This window comes from Maylandia zebra, linkage group LG19 (assembly GCF_041146795.1).
Source record: "Maylandia zebra isolate NMK-2024a linkage group LG19, Mzebra_GT3a, whole genome shotgun sequence".
NCBI lineage: Eukaryota > Metazoa > Chordata > Actinopteri > Cichliformes > Cichlidae > Maylandia > Maylandia zebra.
The window spans coordinates 18,260,647-18,285,343 of record NC_135185.1 but is presented as its reverse complement, the minus strand read 5'-3'; the positions used below and the strand labels follow the sequence as shown (position 1 = coordinate 18,285,343).

General features: G+C 40.1%; 2 protein-coding genes across 3 annotated transcripts; both read right to left on the bottom strand.

Moving 5' to 3' along the window:
- Positions 1-149: 149 nt before the first annotated feature.
- On the bottom strand, positions 150-12,172 carry tc2n (tandem C2 domains, nuclear). Of its 2 annotated transcripts, XM_004539963.4 has the most exons (12): positions 11,900-12,171; positions 10,898-10,972; positions 10,649-10,810; positions 9,644-9,814; positions 9,161-9,240; positions 7,307-7,364; positions 6,651-6,751; positions 5,993-6,109; positions 5,705-5,896; positions 1,998-2,112; positions 1,696-1,892; positions 150-1,511 (listed from the first exon to the last, which is right to left on the bottom strand). In XM_004539963.4, exons 2-12 carry the CDS (start codon positions 10,962-10,964, stop codon positions 1,401-1,403), a joined length of 1,371 nt encoding a protein of 456 aa, XP_004540020.1. In that variant the 5' UTR covers positions 10,965-10,972; positions 11,900-12,171; the 3' UTR covers positions 150-1,400. The 2 variants fall into 2 exon arrangements, with proteins under 2 accessions (XP_004540020.1, XP_076733733.1); XM_076877618.1 differs by lacking the exon at positions 10,649-10,810 and having other exon boundaries at positions 11,900-12,172.
- Positions 12,173-12,933: 761 nt separating this feature from the next.
- Positions 12,934-24,568, bottom strand: fbln5 (fibulin 5). The gene is made up of 11 exons (XM_004539962.4): positions 24,109-24,568; positions 23,852-23,906; positions 23,586-23,634; positions 23,113-23,391; positions 17,829-17,951; positions 17,104-17,220; positions 16,885-17,001; positions 16,371-16,493; positions 16,025-16,151; positions 15,708-15,903; positions 12,934-13,703 (listed from the first exon to the last, which is right to left on the bottom strand). Exons 1-11 carry the CDS (start codon positions 24,150-24,152, stop codon positions 13,542-13,544), a joined length of 1,392 nt encoding a protein of 463 aa, XP_004540019.1. The 5' UTR covers positions 24,153-24,568; the 3' UTR covers positions 12,934-13,541.
- Positions 24,569-24,697: the final 129 nt, after the last annotated feature.

Here is a 24,697-nt window from a genome sequence, read left to right as displayed (position 1 = left end):
AGTGGTTTATGGTTGTTGACTTGTCTCATAAGTACTGCAGAGTGTGTGTAACGAGTGTAATGTGCAGTACATGCTGTAATCCAGTCTGGTTTTTTTTTTATATGTGCCACTTGTATTTAAACCTGTTTTTTCAATCAACACACTTCACATTTTCAAACAATATGAACTTTTTATTACACTAAACTTTTACATTCAACACTTTTTATTTACATTCAATATATAAAAAAAATCAGAAGCACAGAGCTAATGTTTGACACAGAAGCCGCTGTTTTCTCCAGTAACATGACACCCTGTGAAGTTCAATTATGGTAAGGGAAAACCTTCTAGCTCACATTTAGGGAATTTTAAAGGAAGTACATTTTGTTTCTCCAAAAATATTTAGTAAAGTGCCGAGAGATACAACTTAAAATTGTTTTTTCTACAAAACACTTGTTCATTCCTCAAGTTAGGTGCCTGATTTATTCATATGTCATTGTTAGAGCCTAATAAAATAAAATAAAAGCTCCTCTGAAACTGGTCAGGTACAAGAACTTGACTAAAAATGAATAAAAAGCAGCCAGTGTCCAAAGAAAAGCTTTGAAAGGCTGTCTGAAAGCCTATTAAAATTACAAGTAAGTCCATGGAAGCAAAATATAAAGACATGATGAGTGGCTCAAAAGTTTTGCACAGGACCAGAAGAAAAATACTATTTTTGTAGGTTTTATAATTATTTTATATTTCATTTTATGCCTAAAACTATGAAATTTCATTCTGCTGTCGTCATGCTAGCCAGCTTGCTTTAAAAAATATAAATGACACTAAATATTTCTGGCTTTTTTAAAAGAATTTTAAAAGATCTTTAGTTAATAAGTGACTGAATAGCAGACTTTCTATGGTTTTAAAAATACAGAATACCACCAACCTTACACTATTAGATGAATCTTCTTTACAGTCTGAAACCACTAAAGTAAATATGGTTTTCCTATCACCTTTCTCCTGCTTGTAAACTTTCTTTGCAAAATGAAGCAGACTCATAAAGCATGATACTTCCACATCATGCAACTTGCAGAAAACAGCTTATGTACAGTACAGCTAAATGCTAAGCAATTGAATTGTTAATTTAGGAAATGCTCTACTGTTTTTAAGAAATATCCTTCATTTAGTCTACAGTAAACACACACACAAAAAATAACCTTTCGACCATCTACATTTTGTTCGAAACCCTTATTTATAACTGATCACTGAATACGTGCACTGTCTCTGTGGAAATTTCCCAGAGAGCACGTTCAGCAGTTTACAGTCTGGTCAATCAGAGTTGACTATGTCAACGTACAGGACTGTGGCTGGCCAACTGGAAAAGTAAGCAGGCACAGCGAGATGTGCAGCACGAGAGCACTATGTCAGTAGCTGAGAGAAGAGGTTTAGGAAGAACTCAGCCTGTGCCACGCTGCTACCACTTTCTCTGGATGAGCCATTGTGTCCTTCCACTGCTCCACAGCCTCTGGAATAGGGCTATTGAGTCCCAGCTGAATCTGCCACAGACGCAGAGGAGGCAACTCCTCAGTTTGTTGCAAATAACTTAAAAACATTTTGATTTTCAGGCTAAAATAGATGAAATTGTATTCATTATATTAGAAGTAATGAAAGAATAGGCTAATAAAATACACCAAGGGACTCATAACTAAAAGTAAAATCTTTGGTGCTTGACAAACTCACCTGTCCGAGATATTGTTTCCTCCTGACTGAGCTGCGACTGTAGAGTTTCACTGAGAGTGAGTAGGCGTGGTCTAAGGTGGCCAGATGGAAGTGAAACGTCTCAGCCCACTGACACTGACCTCCAGAGGCCTTGAGCACTCGGGTCTTCTTCTTGGTCACCTCCTCTAACTGGGTCATCTCCACTTTGACAAAAAAAGCTTCAGAGGACAGGTGCAAGAGAAGACAAGTTACCATTAAAGCTACAAAGCTACTTATTTTAGGGGTTAAATATTGAAAAATACAGATGTGTATTTTACAGGTACCTTGAGTGAGCGGTGAGGAGGACACTGGGAGGTTTTGAGCAGCAAGGACCTGGACCTGGATGCGTCCATTCACCGGCTGAAAGCACGTAGTAAGATGCAGCTCAGAGTGGCACACCTGTAAGAGAATGGTGTCAATGAGCTTTTACATTTACTAACATTTAGAAAGAAATAATAAACCTCTTGCGAGCCACTGTCCTCAAATAAGAGCATCACATTTCTGCACCTTATAAGTTATAATTACGGTAAGTAAAAATCCATTAGCTGCTTTCTAGTAAATTAGACCCAAAGTAGCTCCAGTCTTGCGCATTTGGAGCTTTAACCACTGTTCTGCCTTTAAAGTAGTCAGTGCAGGTTGTCAGGGCATGTTTTAGTTGCACTCATAACATGAAAGCTTCAACAGATTGAGCTTTAATAATGGTAAAGTGGCTACAGTTACAGTATAGAGTATGCTTTTGGTCTTATCAACAAGGTTTTAGACTACAAGGTGCTTTTACTGCTTTTTCTTGTTACAGGACATATTTCAAAGAATTAAAACAATATAAAGGCTGTTTGTCAAAGGAGGCTATGTAGAGTCATTTAATAATCCAAAATAAATAAAACAAGTTAAACACTGTTGCTCATAAGGCGTTTGGTTTGAAAGAACAGCTGTAAAACTGATGCAGTGACACCATACAGGTTCCTGTTGAACAGCTAAAAACAAAGAAGAGATTGACACGGTTACTTTTCTTTCATTACTCAGTGTTGTGGTTTTTCCCCTTCACTGCCGTCTCCACCATATTGTCAACACTGAGTGCCACACCAGCGCACTGAATCTCATCATGCTTCACAGGCATCTTTGCAGAGCAAGTCCAGCCTCAATGCCAGCCTGGAACAAAACTTACTTCATGGTCTGGAGTAGTACTGGAGTATGAACCCTAATGACCTGATTTCTTCTACATGGAGTGCAATTTTGCTTCATCTCCTACAAATATCCTGAAGTGACATCACATCAGCAGCAGCTGTACTTTGTGTTTGGTGCTACCGAAGTTGACTGAAGGGTAGTCTTCTAATAAGATGAAACTCATAGTCTATAGATGATGAGGTGGGAACATGTCAGCATGTTTACATTATCACCAACACTCTTAACAACTTTTAGACATTAATACAGTTTTGACAATGAGATATTTTGGGACAGTGAAGTATTTTTGGTCATTTGTTTTCTGTACAATAGTCAAGATGAAGTGCAGATTTTGGGCTTTGACTTTAGGGGTTCAACAAAACTATTTCAGTAACTAGTCTGTAATTACAGCCTTTTTATTTTACTTTTCACAGGCTCGAGAGTAACTGGACAAGCTGAATAATCTGAAATACAAGAGATGTTTTAAATACTTGGTTGAGAAGTCTTTGCAGAAACCACAGACCTAACCAGAGGCTGCATTTCCTCTTAAAGATGCTCCACCAAGCTTTTACTGGAGCCATCTTTAGCTGCTGATTATTTGTGGATCTTTCTGCCTTCAGTTTTGTCTTCAGTAACAGAAACACTGCTATGTTGGGCTGATGTCAGTGGACTGCTTAGGCCATTGAAGAACATCCCATTTCTTGGGGTGCTTTTACAGGATGTGTCAGGTCATTATCTGTTTGTACTATGAAGTGCTGTGCAATGAGTTTTGCAAAATTTGGTTGTATCAAAGAGCACAGCCATGTACACTTCACAGTTCATCCTAACCGTAACCATTCTGCCTCTATAAGCAGTCACGTCATCAATAAACTCTAGTAGCCCTGTTTCATACATCCATACATCACCATGCCATGTTGCCTCCACCATGTTTGGCAGATATTCTGGGCGGTAGGGGAGCTTTGGATCATGAAATGCTAAAGAAAAGTTAATCTTGGTAAGAAATTTCTTCTGTCCTAAGACTTTTCCCCAGATCTTTGCTGGCTCTATTAGGTGTTTTCTGACCTTCCTGTTCTTGAGTGTATCCAGTAGTTTGCAGCCTGCTATGAACACCCAACAATGATAAAACCTACTTCTTTGAGTGTGTTCTTAGCGTTGTTAGATGTTGTGAAGATGTGTTTTTCTTAAATAAAGATATGAGGTCAACCAGGCTTTCAGGCCCTTTGGTGTTATTTTGCTGGCCAGTTTATTTCTTCTTGTTGACTTGCCCACTCCACCGGGAGGAGGCCCCGGGGCAGACCCAGGACACGCTGGAGAGATTATATCTCTCGGCAGGCCTGGGAACGCCTTGGTGTTCCCCCGGATAAGCTAGAGGAGGTGGCTGGGGAGAGGGAGGTCTGGGCTTCTCTGCTTAGGCTGCTGCCCCCGCGACCCGGCCCCAGATAAAGCGGATGAAGATTGATGGATGGATGGATGGATGGATGGATGGGTGACTTGCCCACTCTTAAAGTCCTTGTTATCTCTCTGACAGGTTTTGGTTTGCAGAAAAATAAAGGGACAGACCTTACCTCACCAAGAAACTCCTTAATAGTCCATTTTTGATCAGTAGGCAGAAGGGGACTATATAAAAATTGCTGTAATTCCTAAACAGATGATGCAATTCTTTTACCAAACCCCTTGAACTGAAGCTAAAAATCTGCAGTTCAATCACATATTGATTGTTTAAGATCAAATCCACTGCAGTGGTGTACAGAGGCAAAACTACAAAGCACATTTCAGTGTCCAAAAACTTATGGGCCTAACTATGGGCTCTCAGAACTCCTAAACATGCTGCAAACCAGTTTTCCCACTTAATAAGTCTACTTTTTTTCTTCATTGGGTTCAGCTGTCTTCAGCCTTAAGAGCCCCCCCTCTGAATGACAGTGATTTGGACAATTTTGCTCTTTTGTGTCCAGCAGATGGGTAAAATAACCGAGTGAATCAATTTGTCCCTCTGAAATCTAATGATGAGTCACCCTCTGATTTTCCAACTATACAGACAGTTTGTATTTTACCATCACTGGCCAGACATAAATCCATTTATCAACAAAACCACTCTGCACTGGTAAAGTGATTTAAGGTCTGACCTACTTTCCATGTCTCACATTTCCAGGACATGCTTTCTGCTTTTTACTCTCTTATTGTTAAAGCCTGTTTCCTTATTCCCTGAAAAATGAATTCCATTTCTGTTTTTCCTGTGATTATGCAACAAATTCAGCCACAGCATTAATATTTTTCTGTTCAGGCCAAGAGGATAGTGTGTGTCAGTGGACTACCATGCATCATGGGGACAGTTTTATGAGGCACCTATAGCACTTTCTCCTTATTTTCTATACTTTTAAAAAGAAGTGACAAAGGAAAGCAGCCAACACAGGAAATGGTGAAGAATAGGTAGTAAAAATCCAGGAAATTCCCACACAGAGTTTTTGCTCTTGGCCAAAGGAGTTGGAAAGTTGTGGCCAGGTACAAATCACATACATGGTAGTTAACACTTTTCTTATTCTTTGCTTTCAAATAAGTTACAATCTTATCTAAAACTTAGAGCTAACATAAAAGTAAAAACAGCTGCAGAATTCATGCAAAGTACTGATGCAACATTGCCCTAAAACAGCAACAAGATTGGCAGAGATAGATACAGAATAACAACTTTCTCTCTCTGTATACGTCTTTCATTGTCCTGTATTACTATTTAACACATCAGTGATGGAAAGCATCATGGAAACAGCAAACAGACTCTGTAAACCAAGCTTCAGCGCTACAGGCCCACCTAATGAACAATGTAGTGAACTCCTACCGAAGATTTAGACGGAGGGTTGAGTTCAAGCCAGTGCTCCGTCTCCTGAGAACCGAGGTGTCGCAGGGAAAGGACACACTCTGCCACCGTACGTTTTTTGGGGTTGTGTGTCTGCAGTCGCAGCACCAGGGCACTGCAGCGCAACAGCTGGAGATGCAGCGCAAACACAAAGGTCTCCATGAAGGACACATCCTGAAAGCAAAGAAAGGTTAAAGTAGAGATTAGGCAGTTCTGCAATAGCGGTTTAAGGGCCTATAAAAACTTAATAAATATAAACAGCATCAATACCTGACAGTACTCTCTAACTGAGCTCTTGAACTGTATGGGTTTGGGGGTGGTAATGATTGATTTGAAACCAATCATTTGCTGCTCCCCTCCATCCGGATGAAGGTTGAGGTCTGAGCACTGTTAAAAAAAGAAGATGTGGTTCAGTCTGTGTGTAGAACAACAAAGGTTTTATCCACGGCGCTCTACTTGGAACAAAAGATGAAAAAAAAAAAAAAAAAACAGTTCAGGTTTTGTTCTAAGAAAGTCATCAGGCCAGACATTAGTGGCAAGATCAAGTGCCACTAATGTGACCTTAGGATAAAAAACAAACCCAAACCAACAACAAATCCCAAATCAAAGCTGGCAGAAGAGTACACCTTGTGGAGTTAGAGTACATATCTGCAGTAGAAGTTTATTTAGTGTAGGGTTTTGATTTCTGAATAAACATACACTTCCTTAGACGATGTTGGAACTATTGTAACGTCAGTCAGGACAGTTCAGTTCCCTTAGAGGAACTTTTCCTTCTGAGTGTCTGAGCCGGAGTTAATAGAGCATTGAGAGGAGCTAAAGGAGAGCTGTATTCTGGACGCACAGAGGGTCCATTGAGAAATGCTACCAGTGACCACAATAGGGCTTTTTGTCCCTGAATCCCCCTCCTCCATACTGCATGTAACCTTACCTGAACCAGGGTGATCCACACCTGCTCCAGAGCCTCCTGATAGTTCAGCCGGACACACACCTTCCCCAACTCGCGCTCATCCCCAGACAAGGTGACAGACTCTGCAACATTTGGAAACAGACAGCAGGATGTGGCGTTAGCATTTAAATACGAGTTTATGTACTGTATAATATGATGTTTTAAAGATTTTAAAGATGATGCTTTTCAATTGTTAAACTCAAAACTCAAGGCAGAAAGATTTACAAACACACAGTAACTCAAGATTGCTGCACTAAAGGGTGAGAGGAGCATCTCAAGGGAGGAAACACAGAAATTGGTGATGTCCATGAGTTCTAAATTTCAAGCAATTATTTTAATTGTGATATTAAAAACAATCCTTATATTTGGGATTATAATTGTTTTTCCAGCTACTTTTGAACCTCTGAAAATTCCTAAACAGTAAATGCTACATTTTGATTAAACCCCTTAAAAGTCTCCACTTCAGTCACATCTTGATTGTTTAATTTCAAAAACTGTGCCTTTGTCCCAAAAATGATTTGCTTGGCTGTATGAAAAAGCCAGAAACATTATATATCAGGAACTAAGGTTGAAAGTCACTTTTTCTTTTTACATTGGGAAACTGCTAGAACAAAAAGGTTTGTTTGTATGATGTTTACCCAGGCTGCTTGTCATGGAGCTCATCTTGGAGGATGCACTGCTGAGGGACTCAAACCGCTGCAAGGAAAACAGAACAGACGACACGTGTGAGACCAGACTTTCTGCAGTTTCCCCCTTCTTGATCCCACACCCCCTTTTTTTCTTAGCAAATGTGTCACACTTATCATTAAAGAAATTTTAAGAATACAATTTCAGTTATTAGGGGTAAAAAGCTATCCAAACCTACCTGGCCCTGTGTGGAAATGTAATTGCTTCTAAAACAATAACTGGTTGTTCCACCCTTGCACCAAGAACTGCAACCAAGTGTTTGTCATAATTCAAAATGAGTCATTCGCATCATTGTGTAGGAATTTTGGCTCGTTCTGCTTTCCTGAATTGCTTTAAAGAGGCCAAAGTGGAGGAGTTTTTGAGTGTGAACGACCCATTTAAGGTCAGGCTAAAGCATCTCAATCTGATTTTAGTTGAGATTTTGACAAGGTCAGTCCTTTTTTTTTTTTTTGCTTTTTTTGTGTGTGTTTTTTAACATTCGTAGGTGGACTTGCTGCACTTACTTTCAGATCATTGTGCTATTACATAACCCACATGAACTTTAGCAGGTCCTGAAGCAGCAAAGCATTACACTACCGCCACCATGTTTGACTTGTTTGATGTTCTTTTTATAAAATCCTGTGTTTGTTTTAAACCACACATAAAGGGGCTCAAACCTTCTAAAAAGTTCATATTTTGGCTCATCAGTTTAAGTTTTCTTTTACAAAGAATGTTGTTCATTTTATAAATTGTGGTGCCATTTAGAGTAAAATGGAGAAAAAACATAGTATGATGTGGTGTGTAGCTCCCCTGTGATTGCCCTGCAGTATCCTCTGGATTTTCTGCCTATAAAACTTTTGTTTGCTCATGATGGTGTCAAACTAAACAGCTATGCTAATTTAACTGCAGTTGTGCATGCAATGGATGCCGTAGTGAGCCATCAAGCCAAAAGAAATGCACAGAAATGTATCTGTGTTAGTTCCCAGGAAGAAACTGCTCTGACATTTTTCACACCGTGGGCTCTGAATGAGGTTTTGTAATGTTTATTTAGGTTTAGGGAGTGACTAGATTGATTGTAAGAGACAGTCAACTATTTATGTAAAGTAACAAGGAGCTGATGACAGGTGTATCACACCACATCCTTTATTGAACAAAGAAATCCAACCCAACCTGGTCTTTTTTTAAATTGGCATTACTGATAAATGGCCACTTTATCAAAGGCAATCAACAGGTATGTTCAATCAAAACAGCTGGAGCTGAATCACATGTGGAAGTAGATTTTATCATAGCTACTAAAGTGGAAGAATAAGCCCAAAAATGAATCACGACTTTCAAATTCATCGTCGTAATTTTAAAACAAAATTATAGGCTTATCTTAGCCATAGATTATTAGTTGAGACTGAAGGTAACTGAATGCTTTAAATGAGGTCTACTACCTAAATAAATTACACAGTTACATAACTAAACGCGACTGTAAACATCCTCTAAAGAAGATTTCATCTTTATTTCATTGTCAGATCAGTTGATAACTACTACTTGGCTTAACTAATCTCAGAACACTTATTCTCACTTCTTTTTTCTACCAAGTGTTATGGGACAGGAGTCATACCAATCTCATGTCTGTATGGTAAATATAGAGGTAGCTGCATTACACAGTACACATTACACTCTTTGCTGCTTAAATCAAAATACCAGCTTCTGAGCCTTGTTTGCAATTCTCCACTATGCTGCTGAGGACAGTGGAAACTATAAAAACTATATTTAGTCTAGGTTGAGACAAGGTGAGAATTCTGTGTGAATACAGATTAGATAGAGGACGGTCTCACCTGCATGTGACCCTGGGGGTTGGACAAATCAAACATGGAGCTGCTCAGTCGCTCCTGGCCACCTAACTTCATATTCCAACCTGGGAAAAAAGATAAAAAGATGTTTTGAAGCTGTTTCAATCCTGAGATAATTCTGGTTTTCATGCTTCACTCTGCAGCAATCTGTTGATGAGTTCAAGTAGAGCTCAGTAAACTACTGAATAAACTGCTCAGTACTAAGATGAAACATGTGTCTATGTCCAATTTTGTCATTATTTAATATGTTTACCACAATTTTAGTTAAATCATGCCCAAATTCTTGTTTCATATTCCTTTCATCCATCCGTTTTCTTCCATTTATCCAATTTAGGATCATGTTGGAATTGGAGCCTGTCCCAGCTGCCATTAGGCGAGAGGTGGGTATGGGGTACACCTCGGACAGGTATTCAGTCTGTTGTGTTTCATATTAAACAACAAAATACCACTTTTTCTGGTATTTGGTACCTGGGCTTTGTGGACCAAAGCTTCTCTTCTTCATTGTGTCTCGGCGGCTCGAGCCGGGGGAGATGTGCTCTGCCATGTGACCCTGATGGAAGAAGGACTCAGGGTAGTAGATGAAGGGAGTGGTGCTGACCAGCTCTGCCTTCCTTGCTGCATATGTGCACCGGGCTGAACCTGCAAGCAAACAGCGCAGCTGGTTGTTATCATGCTTCAAGCACATTATTGTTCTCTGCATCTCTAACAAGTATGAATAGCTATTCATCAAGAAACAAAGTGCCTTCACTTCAGTGCATTGAAGAGAGCCGATAATATCTTAATAACCCCTGAGATAGATTTACTGCAGCTTAGATTCTGTTTGTTTGCCGTAGCCTTTGCGTCAAACTAACCCTGAGTTGAGGCATGTTATGTAACTTTCACTTATCTGTCTTGTGGGGCTTCTTGTTGAATTTAAGAGTGAATTAAAATTAAAAGTAAATGTTTCCACTTTTGGCAGTAGGATCCTGCACTAGTTGATCATACCCCAGGTGTAAACTTCCAAGTCAGCGTAGTCATACGTTTTGTTGTGATATTCCCTGGAATCTGAGTGTAGACGTGGGCTGAGTTGAGCAGAAATTCGGCTTCATTTAGAAGGAATTCAGCCCAAATGAGCCAGATTTGGCAAACAATCACCAGCAAAAGTCATTTTTGTTAACTCACATTCTAGTACAGCCAGTCAAATAAAACAGGTACAAACAGCAGTTTTTATTTTATAATTTGTCTGTTAATTTATATGTTTTGCTTTTAGGATAACTCTTAAGGCAGACTGCAAATATTTAAATATTGATATGAAGCAGAACCGAAACCAACAGTTCAGTCTCATTACTGGAAGTATCATTATTTACCAGCCCATCCTATAAGTCATCACTATCCTCTCACACGCTATAACTAATTTGGATCACCACTGTTTGATTCTTTAAATCATATACACACCTTAAGACTTAAAATGTACTAACTGATACAAGTACGTACTCTGTGGCTCAGCCTGTAAATTAGGGTAGCTTGGTTGGACATAGGTCGGCACAACAAACGGAACCTCTCTGCCGTCTGGGGGCATCTTGGAAAGTAAGTAATCTTCAGATACATTTGGTCCTGGGGCTGCTGCCGTGTTAGGGGGCATCTTCAGTGCAATCACTTTAAAACAGAAGATATTATTCAGTGAGACACAAGTAGGTCTGTTGAAACCTGTCTGATACACATCTGTGCAGGACGGCAGCTTACCTTGGGTCTCCCGCTCCTGCTCGTTCTTCTTCATGAAGTTCTTGCAGCAGTTTTTGATGCACTCCATGGCTGAATCTGGAAATATTTAAATGTTGAAATAGTAAGTGGAAGTTGCAGATTGCATGGTAAACAGTAACAAGGTGGATAACAATGAAAAGCCAAAGCCAAAAATTATTCATGGAACATGCCAAAATGACCTGGGTTTGCTACTTCTAATCTAACTGAACACTCAAAGCACTTTGATCTGTAAGCCTCAGTCACTGAGTTACTCTGACATTCATGCAAGCATGCAGACTCAAGGTACCCAGGATTAAACCAGTGACCTTCCAATAAGTGGATGACCTGCTCTGCTTCCTGAGCCGCAGTCACCACCTTTAAAACAAATAGTCCGCTTGCACAAGTCTAATAAATTTTAGGAAAGTCCCCAAAATGTGCTGAACTTGTTTACCTGCTCTGCAGTTGCCACAGTGTGGTAGGCTATTTTATATCTGTTGAATTCCACTCTTTGATATGATCTGAGATCTCAAGGTCCCCTCATATCACCCCCAAATTTAATTTGGTAACATGTCATTTTTTGACAGTGCTTAAATGTGGTATAAGTACCTGTTGCTATGGTGTGACCACACTTTATAAATCGGATACATTAAAAAATATATGTTATCTGTTATATGCTCAAATTAGGAGCACATAAAAAAAATCATAAGACACATAAACATAAGAAAGTTCAGTCATTCCACACCACTTCTACAACTATTCTAGTCCCCAGAAACAAACAACTACATTCACTGCCATGACTTTCTTCAGGGGGCTTTGATTAACCGGGATTATTGATTAACTCACCGCTTAAAACTTAATAACTAGTTATTTAATAAACCAGTTGGGCTGCCAGTGGATGGAGGAATTTCCCTATGGCGCACGCTAAAAATAGCATATCATCAAACATCACTTTAACTTACCAAACAAAACACAGATACAAAAAAAGTTTATAAAAAATAAACTTACCGACGCCTTGTTTTCATTTAAAGAGGATCCGCTTCGACCACCCAGGCCTGAGGTTCACACTCACCGGCAGGCGGGAGAGAAATGCCACCGAGCTCAGGTTTAAGGCTGACTTTCGTTACAGGTCTGGATCCCTCCCTCTCTTACTCCCGCCCACGCTTCTCTCCTCTGTCATTCCCGGACTGACAGTGGCGCGCGCTTCCTTCCCCGAACAGCTGTGATCACAGCGCTTTCTATTATTACCTTTTTGTTTTTCACTTATCGCTGTGTGCTCACTGTCATTTGTTTCTTTTCATCCTCGGTCGATATGTTTGCATTGTGTGCATCATCCCAGCAGGAACTTGGCCATCTCCCGGGATCGGCGCTTACTGACAGATTTACGGCTCCTTGCTGAGATAACAATGACGCAAATAAGAAATTGAAAGAAAACACGTCATAACTTTCTCAAGCTACTGTTTTCCTTCTAAGTCGCCTATACTTGACATATTACCCACCGATTAATTAATGTAGACTGAATTCGCTGATTGCAAAACATTTGCTGATATGTAAATATATACATTTTTTTCTTTATATACCTAAAAACCGTCATGTGTGCCCAAATCACGCAAATTTTCTCAGTCACCCCTCAAATCTATTAACAGTTTAGACCCTGAAAAAATTTACAAGAGGTGTTAAAAATGTGGTTCCCCATATTCAAATCAAGTGTTGCTATAACATCCATATTAAGTAACCCTCACATGGTATAGCACCCAATGGTTTATTATATGCCCTTTTCACAAATTCTGATACCCAAATAAGTGCTGCTATCAACCCATACTTATCCCAAACTGACACTTTTGTATATATGTGTAAATGCAGTAATTCAAAATGTATCACAGTCCCACATTATAATCCATAAATTAGCTGTTGTTTCAGGAGTTTTTGCTAAAGTGACCCCTAAAATGCATTGATATAATCCCACATTTTGTTATAGTGCCAAAAAAAATCCCCATCCCAAATTCCCCAGAGTATCCACAAAACCAGGTGATGCATTAGTCTGGGAGCCGCCTCATGCCAGGGACAGCTGTTTGTGTGGTGAAGAAGTTTATTGGTCAAAAAGAAACTGTGATCAATAATTCAATTAATGACTTGTTGTTACATCATTTTAAATACTGCCTCTGTAAAATGCACATTTACACTTCTGCTTCGGATAACTGGCTCTCCTCTTGTCAGCTAAGATCAGATGCCACTTGAGAGGAAATGACAACATAAAACTCACAGCTTATGTGAAGGGATGAAGGTTCACAGACAAATGGACGAGCTCGTGTGTATATACACCGATTCTCCGTGATGTTGCTGTTGTCAGGTCGTCCTCTGAAATTGTACACCATAAATATCCCTGCATGTCTGTGTGTGCGTGGGTTTGTGTGTTGAAAGTCAATATCGTAGTCGTAAAAGCTCAGTGTCTATTAAACAAGGGTGGAGATTCCAGCACGGGAAAGTCTTCCCGTCAGCTGTTCTCAGCGGAGTCCTGTTGTGTCTCTACCGAAGGTGACATAATGAGGGGGGAAGGGGGGCAACAAGCAAACTATTACATCAGCTGCAGGTGAAAACAGCTGCTTCATGCTTGACTTTCTTTTGTGGCAATGAAGTTCATTTGGGACCCTCAAAACGGATGCTCTGATACAAATATTGTCAGACGGATGATGGAGCTGCCTCTGAAGTTGATGACATTGTTGACCGTGACCATCTCCAGGTCCAGCACCACCTTCTTCGGCCCCTTGATTGGCCGCGATAAGACGAGCGTGGCGCTCACATTACTGGTTTGCTTTAAGAGAAAGAGGACAGAGACAAAAGGGGAATGTGAGGAATGAATTACAGGAAACACTACTGCACACAGCGGAAGAAACACGTGGCTCAGTGCCTGGTTATACAACTTCCAGTAAATAAAACAAGAGCACACTTGTTTAGAAAGCCAACTTAGCAGTTTCTGATCAAACTCAGCTTCTCAGATACATTACACCATCTGCTGGGTGCACTCTGCATTGTCAGGTTCTTACAACTCATTAAACCTGTGGTACACACATATATATATTTATAATTTATTCAAAATAAATGGTATTCCGTAGCCAATCTTATCTAAACACCTGATATTTCTTTGAAGTGTATCTAGAATTTGATCATAATCACAGCTACAAAAAAAAAGATCTAACCCTAACTTTAGCCCAGGATCAAAACTACCATCTTTTTCTTTCCGTCTCTGAGCACAAACTCGAGTCCTTATTTTAAAACGTCAAATCAGTCCTGTGCAAACTGTAAATAAAAACAGAATGCAATGATTCGAGAATCTCATAAACCCACATTTTACTCATAAAACTACATAGAAACCATGTCAAATGCTTAAACTGAGAAAATGTATCACTTATGAGCTCATTTTAAATTTGATGACACCAACACATCTCAGAAAAGGACAGTGCTATGTTTACCACTGTGTAGCAGCCCCCCTTCTTTTATCAACAGTCTGTAAACATCTGGGAACCGAGAAGACCAGCTGTTGGACTTTTGAGAGGAATGTTGTCCCATTCTTGTCTCATGGAGGATGTTGGACTGCTCAGAAGTCCTCGTATTTTTGGTTTCACGATACTCTAGTGTTTTCAGCCAGTAAGTCACATGTACTTTTTTACAGATTGGTCAACCTCTGTCCATTTACTTCTGGGTATAAAAAGAACATCAGCTGACTTGTTCCTAATTAACCTCATTAGTCGCGAATTGTTCCTCGAGCTGTTTCTTTTTAGCACCACTTCCTTTTACAGCCTTTTGTTACCCCCATTCCAACTTTTTGAGACATGTTACTGCCACCACAGTCAAAATGAACTCTTTTTTTTTTTTTCGAAATAGCAAAAGGTCTAAATTTAAAATGTCATGTTTTCAATGTTCTATTATGACTAAAATATGGGCTTATTGGATTTTCAGATCATTGCATTCTGTTTTAATTGACATTTTACGCAATGTCCCAATTTTGGGAGAGAATATGGTTTGTATTAGAATGAAGATCAAAAACTTTGTGTAATTATTTGTTGTATTTTCGGTTACATGTCACTCCGTGCTGTGGGTGAACAAATCCCGATCATCTCACTGTGTAATGATACGAGGAAGTGCTGATACTATTCACTTAGATAAGTGCCAATACTAGATGGAAATAATAAAGCATTACAAGGAAAGGTGCTCCAGGTGGTCTTACTTAAATCTCAGATCAAACGCCTATTTTGTTACATTATATCATATTACTGAATCAATAAGATGGATTACATTAAATGTATCTTTTAGACAAAAGTTTTTGTAATGCACTTACATAATTCTTTCAGTTGTTTTCAGTATTTCATTATGAATACATTTGTATTCATTCATCTTTTTAGATAAATGTCAAGCATTGCATTACTTAACCTTTAAGATAAATGCAATACAATAAAAAGGAGATTTTCTTGCGTCGCATGGTATCTTCTTTGCAGTGATTCTAATATGTTTTTCTCACTATTAAGCTGGTGAATTATCATCATCTAGGACAAGTCCAAGACTGATTTTGGAAACATCTTTGGTAACTAAACAGTCACAGCTGTGGAGTTTCTGGACTGCATTCTTTAACAACCAAACACTACTGTCATTTCCTTTCCTGCCTAGTTCTGCAGTTTCCTTGAATTTCCCCATCTATAGAGTTTGAGTTTCTGTAGGAGTGGGGGCCCACTTTCATTTATTGTGTTACTTTGCATTAATATAGTGCACTAAAGTCTTCCATCTGCCATATCTTCTGTTGATGGGTCTCTGAAAAACGTACCCTCATGTAAAACTCTCGCCCATCGTTGCCCGACTTTATCTGGAAGATGTAGAAGGCGCCGGGATAGCGCGTGGTGGCCTGCATCTGGAAGATATCTGCAGGCACACTGCGCCCCGACGACATGTCCATGTGTCGGTACAAAATGGTGAAGGGCTTATCCCTGCAGGCAGGGTTCTCAGCTGAACACATACACTGACTGCCAAGGAGGAGACACGGTCACTTTAAGCTTTAGAGGATATTTTAAACAAATAAGCAGTGAAACAGTTTAGAATTTGGTGTTAAAAGGCGTCTAGAGAAAGCGAAGAAGTAAGACTCACTTGTCACTAACTTCGATGTAAGGAAGGTTGCACTGTAAAGGATTCAGGCATGTATAGCTTCCCTGGAAATTGAAACACACTTGTGCTGTTGTACAGGTGTTGTTACCAGTGTCACATTCATTGACATCTTTAAGAATCAAACACACAACAATCAAAGTCAGTTTAAACATAATCATCACGAGAGAAGAAGAAGAAGCTTCAACAATGTTGATATTAAAGAAAAATAGATGCATGTGTCCTGAGTCAAGAGAAGTATTTAACTGATAACAATAATAACTTTATCACATAAACTAATGCATTCAGTTAGGAAATGATGTATCTGTGTGAGAGTTCCTCATCTTCTTACCCTCACAGCTCCTGCCGTCCTCATATATATAATATCCAGGTGGACAGATGCAGGAGTAAGAACCGGGGATGTTGACACATCTGTACTGACACAGAAACTCAGAGAAACTGCACTCATCCAAGTCTGCACGAAGCAAGAAACAGAATTAACACCTATCAGAAAAGGACATCAGCACCAACAGTGTTCAGTGTTCAAGCTCAACCGAGCCCGCCTCAATATGTCTGAGTGAAGTCTGCATGTTTTGCACGGTGTCAGTCATGCAGCTTGCTCTTTCTAAACTGTGTCGACCTAGCCTGTGATAAACTGGAACTAGTCTCATACAGCACACCTGCTCTCTGTGATCCTGCTGCCAAAGCAAACATTTTTATTCTGTTCAATTCACCTCTGTCATACAACTTTTTGCTCCTTTTTACAAAAATGCATCTCAGTTTCTGGTTCTTTACCGACTCAATTATTCACACTGCTTCAAAGATAGATTAATATTGATATATCAAAAGAATAAAATCTTCCTCACCAATGCAAGTAGTACCATCAGATGCCAGCTCAAATCCTTCGTCACAGTTGCACATGTAGGACCCGTAGGTATTCAAGCAGCCATGACTACAAGGTTCATCTGCACACTCATCCACATCTGGAACAACAGAAGCTGGAAGCTGACAACACTGGTACACGATATACAGGTGTTTCTTTTCCTGTTGTAAAGCCGTGGCCCGGTGCTTGTGAATGTGTTTACCTTGACAGGTCCGGCTGTCTGGATTGAGGATGAAGCCAGGATTACAGGAACAAGAATATGAGCCGGGCACGTTGGCACACAGCTGCTGGCAGTAACCATAGCGACATTCATCAATATCTGGTACCAAAAAAGAAAAAAAAAGAAGAAAATTTAAGTAGAAGGTAGTCACTGACCATAATACATATTGTGCTGTAGGCAAGTTTACTGTAAGTAAATATACGATTAGTGTTTTGATTTGAACAGACTCTGCTGAGCTGCATTGCACCACAAAGCATGAGGAGGGCGCTGTTCTTCTTTTCTAAATGAGGACAAGTACATGCAGGGACTTTTCTGCATTATCCGACAGTGATCATAAAAATTGACATGACCTCTGATCTATGCTTTTTACAGTGTTAGTACTAAGATATAATAGATTGCTGGTTTTGCATGTCCAAGACTACATTTGCATTTATTAGTGCTTGAAGAAGAAAATCAAAGCTTTTCCATCACTTGGTAATTCCAGAAAATATTGAATTAAAATGCTCAGTGCTTGTTTTCCTAGCTTCCCTTCATTTGATAATTTGCACAAAGTAATGGCAAAATTGAGCGATGGCTGAACAATAATAAACTGACTCTGAGTTCACTTTGTAGAGTATTTGCAGTGATGCAATGTGAATCCCATTGGGTAAAGTGTATTGTTAATATATGCTAATGTTTAAAGAAGTTTCAGGGAAAAACTGGCTCACCCTGACACTGTCCACCAAGGAGCCAGTAACCTTCAGTGCAGGAGCATGTGTAGCCACCTGCTGTGTTGATACAGACCTGGGTGGGGTTACAGTGGTGAGAGTTTGTCTCGCATTCATCAATGTCTGCAATTAAAAAAAAGAAAAAAAAAAGAGGAGAAAAAATTAACAAAATTCAACAAAATTAAAAAGGACGCTCAAAGAGGCAGAAGCGACATAAAACAAAAAAAAGTTCAGCACATTAACACAAAAAACATGTTTTTCTGTTACATTTGGCAGCCAGCCCTTCAAATCTACACAAAAGTAACACCCAGAGAGACACTTTCAAAGTTTATTGAGAGTTAGGAGAAGAGTATCACGTATCATCTAAAGTATTTCATAAAGTGAGGCATGGATATTTTTAAAATGACATCAAAGTAAACAGATGAGATAAAAGCACACTGATAATACTGATTTCCATGTGGGAGTTATGCTTTTTGCACTTCTCGGACGTCAGTAGATTTGATTCCAAACATTTAGGTTTAGCCTTCACCTCACCTTTTATTGACTAACTCCAATGCAGGATTTGATGCTCATGTGCCTTGCTCGAAAGCACATCAGCTAGGGAACTTTTTCCTGCTGGCTTGAAGATTGCACCAGCAATCTTCTATTTGAAAATCAGTTTATCCAACACTCAGAGTTTCATCGCCCTGTGCTTAAAAAAAACCCAAACTCTTAACCAAACAGTTATCATTTCAGCGCTTATGATCGTTTCTACACAGATTTGCAGATTTCTCAGATTACAATCTGAATTCCATCAACGCCCCTGGAGCAGCTCACACACTAAATCATAATGCCCTTATGAGGATACGACAAATCGCAAATTCCAACTTCTGTTTATGGTTCTCAGACAATGAAGTCACCGATCTCTAGAAAACCGGTGGGGGGAAGTGGGTGGGAGCCTGGTTTTTTGTTTGAACAGGCAGCTATGATAAGCGATAACGTCTGTCTGTGGGACCGTTGCCCTTTATGCCAGCTGGGACCACTGGCCCTTCACGAGGGTGGAGGAGACCCGGTGCATTAGGCCACCGGCCAAAAGCTACACAGCCACGGCACCTGCTTACAGTTTCCAGTGAAAATCTCCCTGAATGCCCCTCATCTGCACCCCATGTGTAGACCTTACTGCAGATCTCCAACATATACACACACAAGCCGCAGGAGCGTTTCAGTTCACCTCCTTATATAGGCTGTTTTATGAGCTGCCCACGAGTTTTTGGAGTTGCTGACAGCCCTGATCAGCTTCAGAGAAGACATGACAGGGTCAGATGTAGATGCAAAAAAAAAAACAAACTCCTGTGCAGAAAGATCTTGACCACATATGGCTGCACAAACTGATTCAAAATAACAGTAAGTGACACAAAACCAGCTTGCTTTTCTTTATCAAGATTCCAATGAAAATATTATAAAGGATAAGAGTTTATAGCTTCACTACCAGAAAAATGCTCTGTTAAAAGATGAGCTGTTGTGCATTTTTGAGTTGACCCACTGGTTTCGAAAGTGCATAAGGCTGGATACTTTTCTCCAGGCACAACGGAGCATGTAAATCCCTGGACTCCAGTAAAAACCTGAAAATCCCTAAAACTGAGTTATGAGCTGTAATGAATATTACAGTCTCTAGTGGGATGAAAAGCACAGCATCTGAACGTTAATGGTTTCTTTTTTTTTTTACTTGGTAGAGAATAAAAAGTGTGCTTAAGCAGTGACAGTTTTGTACAGATTTTCAGCAGGTGTCATTTTTATAATGTTAATTTGATCTATCCTCATCTATCCTAATTATTGTGTGTTTGTCTAGAAAGTAAACTGTAAGCACTTTTATTATGGTCCATTTATTAGAGATAGTGTGGTTAAATAGAGTGAAAGCTCAACCGTATTCAACACCTTCAGGATGAAGCTTATCATTTCTATTGTTCCCCCAGACTGGTTCCATTTGAAACACTGACATACCATTAACTCAGAAACAAAACCACAATTGTTGCAGGTTCAGACGGGAAGTCGCAGTCTGTGTATTTTCTGCCCCACAGCAGCATCAATCAGCAACTAATTACATCACTGCACACACAGTGTGCCAGCCTTCAGGGGTGTGCTGAGTCGCTGCCTCCACAGAGGCATGCCTGTTCTCTTGCCCTGGCCTGGGCACAAATTTGGCAGCATATGACCTCATTTTTGGCACTCACATAGTGTAGTTTACCCAAACAATGTTGCGAGCTGATTCCCTCACAGACCTTCTCCCCTACAAAGAGGGGAAAAAAGTCCATATTTGTCCATGAGCGAACTTCTAGAGCTCTCTTTGGAGGGGGAAAACTGTACCACATATGTACATTTTCCTCCTCCCAGCACAGTCATGGCTAATTTATCCAAAATGACAGGAAAACACCCCAAATGGACCTTAAGGAACCCATTTTTTAACAGCTTGTCCCTGCTAGACCCGCCAAGGAAAGTTTGTGAAGTGTTTATCTAACAGCTGGGAACTCTTGAAGTTGTGAAATTGAAACAGCTCAATTAAAAAAGATGACATTTATTCGCTTTGAAACGTTAAATGGGCCTCTGGGTCGGTGGGGTGACAGCAGACAGGCTGCGGCACAAAACACTAAAAAACATCTGTCCCTGTGATGCGATGGATTCATGTATTTCTCTGGATTTTAACCACACTGAATTCCTATTCTTTATCTTTTCCCACTGATGTTACCTCGTTCATAGCTTGACTCTAATATCTGATAAACAGCAGCAGGTGGCAGATGTCAAGACTGTATTCTGCAAAACATTCAAATTTTTCAGCCACTGCTGAAATCCAGTTAAGAGCCTCAAGACCAGAAACAGCTGCAGCCGCGGATAGACACCTTCCACCCTTATATCTCCTGCAAGCAGTGAGACAGTATAAAAATGAGCTTTGGCAGAGATGGGTTGCAAAGCAACTTGCAGATGTGCAGTAACTTCACGCCCTATGATGAAATTTGCCAGGTGATTTCTGATCAGCTAATCCACAGGGATCCTGGTTGAAATTTGACTTCATAACTTGCCTGAAGTAACTTTAAAGATGCATTAGAGTGGCAGCAAAGGGAAAAGCTGCGATTGTGTTAAGAAAAATACTCCAGAAAATCAAATATGACATTCTTATGTCAGTTAGGGGGTTAGAATCCTCTTAAAGGGTAAGGTAATTAACAAGAGAGGTTACAAGATGACCACACATTTTAATGGAAATTTATGAATAATTACGTCTTCAGTCCCCAAATAGAGTTGTTGAATTTCAGTGTTTTTCTTTGTTTGTTTGTGCGTTTGTTTTTAATAGAAAGGCTGGGATCTAAACCCTGCTTGTGGTTACATTCCCTCACTGTGATGAATGGGTGCAAATGTTGACCCACCGTGAACAATCAAACAAGCGCTTTGTCAGACTGATTTAAGCAAACGACTGAAAACAATAAGCAACTTTGAACTTTCGGGGACTTCTGATGAACACGAACAAAAGACTTGGCTCGAACAATGTTTACTTCATTTTTGAAATTGGCTTGAACAGAAGAATTGTGAAGTTTTCAGCAGAATTTTTTATGAGTCAGTCTCGTATGACTGAACCGAAGCTACGGGAGTTCTCCTGAGCCCAGAGTTAATACTTTCTGCATGCGCAAATATGCAAGCATCCAAGTGACATCAATTTCTAATGGATGCTAATTTTGTCATCAGAGGTTTTACATGATGATTTGCGCAGACAACCACATACCCTATGATTATCAGGATTTAACCCATTAGCAATTACCAGATCATTTCTAAATAGAGTAGTGACTGCACTGGCTTCCTCCAAATGGACAAAAAAGGTTGTATAATAAGAAAAACTGTAAGTATAATCCTGGCTTCAAGCAGGTGACCAGCCCCGTATAGAACAACTGGGGAATGAAATCAGACTGAAAAACCTGCAGTACAATGTTGAGTTACAATACTTTGCAAAAGTCTTGAGCTGGCTCTCACTCCCTTATATTTTGCTTCCAACGGGCCAGACTTTCTTGCCTTTTTTTAAGGGTTCTTGAGCAACAGTTCTCCATCTTTCAGAAGGTCATTGTCTGCTTTTTCACATGAACATTTTCAGAGGAATGTTTTTTGTGTTTGTTTGTTAGGCAACATGGACCTGTGTAATTATGTAAACAATTATTTAAACATAAAAAAGGCACCTAACTCAAGGGATAAACCAGTGTTTTGTCTACAGATCATAGACAACTGAGCAGGCACTTTGTTAACAGCAGCCTGTCTCACAAAAACACATAATTTGTTCAAACTTCTTTAGTTGAATTCTAGAAATTCCAAAGATAAGGCAGTTTGACAGACATAAAGAAGCACTTTTGCACTATTAACTACTAGCAGCTATTAGTTGAAAACTTGTCACACCTCAGCATGGTGTGCAGTCTTTCCTTTAAAGAAGGGAAGCAGGGAGAAAAGATGGAGGCATGTCAAATTACATAGGAACTGGACTGAAAATCAATGGGAACAGGTCTTATGGAGTGATGAATCCAATTCCCCCCCTAAAACTGACAACAATTTGAGGGAAAAATTTGAGGGAGTTGGGGAGAAAGGTACAACAGTAACCTGTGAGCCATCTGTAAAACACGGTGGAGGCTCTGTCATGGTTCGGGGCTTTGTTTCAACCAGTGGTGTTGGAGATCTCATCAAAGTTGATGGAATTATGAAAACTGAAAAGCACCATCAGAATTAAATCCAACATGAAATACCATCTGGAAAGCTTCTGGTTGACAATAAATTCATTTTTCAGCATGACAATGATCCCAAAGACACTGCCAATGCAGGAAAGGCATATCTGGACAGACGAACACACAATACTATCAGTCATAAATTGGCCTCCCTAGAGTCCAGACCTCAAAGTTACTGAAGCAGTGTGGGATCATCTGGACTGAGAACAGAACAAAAGGCAGCCAACATCCAAAGAAGAGCTTTGAATGTCCTTCAAGAAGCCTGGAGAACTATTCCTGAAGAGTACTTACAGAAATAACAAGAAATCTGGCCTAAGAGACTTCACACTGTGTAAAGAATAAAGGTTTTCATTTTAAATATTGACTTTCAAGCTTATTCAAATTGTACAAACTGTATTTGTGCCTTTATTTCTGTTTTAATAAATTATTGCTATTATTTCTCATTTGCTTCTCAAAATATAAAGAAATCAGGGGTAGCTCAAAAACACATTACTATATTCTACTTGTGGTAGTAAATATCTTAGACCAGTGAGAACAAACTGCAGAATCCTACTAACCGTTACAGGTGCCATCCTCTGCAAGAGTATATCCCAGGATACATTGCGCAGTGCTGATCACTCTTGGGTAGCTGGGCTCCACAGATCTTGGGGGAGATGGGAGGAAAGAGTTTGGAAATCCAGCTGAAGGGTCCGGGTAAACCGGCTCAGGCACTATGGGATCCGGTCTGTAAGGCTGGTTGTACAAGTTCCTTGGGATGCATAGGTAACCTCCGTTCTGGTTCACACAGCGCATGTCTCCTCGGCAAGCATCTGGCATGGTACGGCACTCATCCACATCTGGAATACAGAGCCGTGCACTGATAAGGACATTCTTGCATCCGGAGCATGTGTGAATCTGTGCTACAACCCATCCCGGTGCTTTGGGATTTGATTTTCTTGCGCACACTGTGTTTGAATTCCAGACACGTCTCTTTGTTCTATAAATGTAACTTTTCAATGCAAAAAAAAAAAACAGAAGTGATGCCACTCACCTATACACTGTCTTGTTCTGGGTTCATATGCGAAACCTTCTGTGCAGGTCTGAAGAGAAGTGATCAAAATGCGGTTTGAGCATGTTTTTTAACGCATTAATTTGCTGAGATGTCAAACTAGTATGAGAAGAATATATGTTATAATGCATAAATATATTAGCTTGCATCAAAGACGCATTTGCATCTTTATTGGCTTTGGTAAGTTTCAGAGCAACTTTTTAGTTAAGTGATCACAGCCTTAGACTAAATGGATGAAGGTGTCTTACCTGTCCGCGCCCAGGCTGGACACAAAGCAGAATAAATACCAGAGCTGTCAGCATCCTGCAAAGAGGAAATTTTACGTTTTTAGGCCCTTCTCGGAAGGAGTTCGCAGAAGAAAACAGGAACTTGATACAGGCATTTGTCACATATTCATTCAAACATGCAACGTAAGTTTAAAAAAAAAAAAAGAAAAGAAAAAAGAAAAAAAAAAGTCCGTTACGCAAAAGATGCCTGCGGAGAAAATAAAGTGGAGACTACTGACCTTGAAGGAGAGCAAAACCTGAAGCCACGTCCCTCTAAATGCATGGTTTACGACTCCAACTGAGTTCTCTCAAAGGAAAGATTTGAAACGACCCGTAAATTTGAATCCCCTCGCCACTACTCAGCAGGACTCTCACCACCACCCCCAACTATGCGCCTTTACGCGAAAGCCGACACCAGGTTTTCATTAACCGCTGCCTGGTCGAGCTGAAGCTCCAGTACATTGACCAAGTGTTGGAAGAATGCTTTTTCAAAATGGACTGTTCTGCTTCTTCCCCGCTCTGTCGGCGCTACAGATTATTTAGCAATGCAAATTAACGGGCCCCCTCCGAGCACTTTCCCAACAGCTGGATTCAATCAGGAGAGCCAGCCCCCTCCAGTCAGAGCGCACGGAGACGGCGGCCCCACAGCGGCGCGCTCACTCCGACAAGCGGCTTCTCCTGGGCGGTTAGGAGGCAGAAAAGCATAAAGCTTACACACACAGTGTCTGTTTTCCAAAGATATAAACAGCCCACCCCCTCACCCCCTTCCCCGGGTTGAATGACACTGCACATCTGGCGCAGGAAACGTACGCTGTCCGCGCTGTAGTA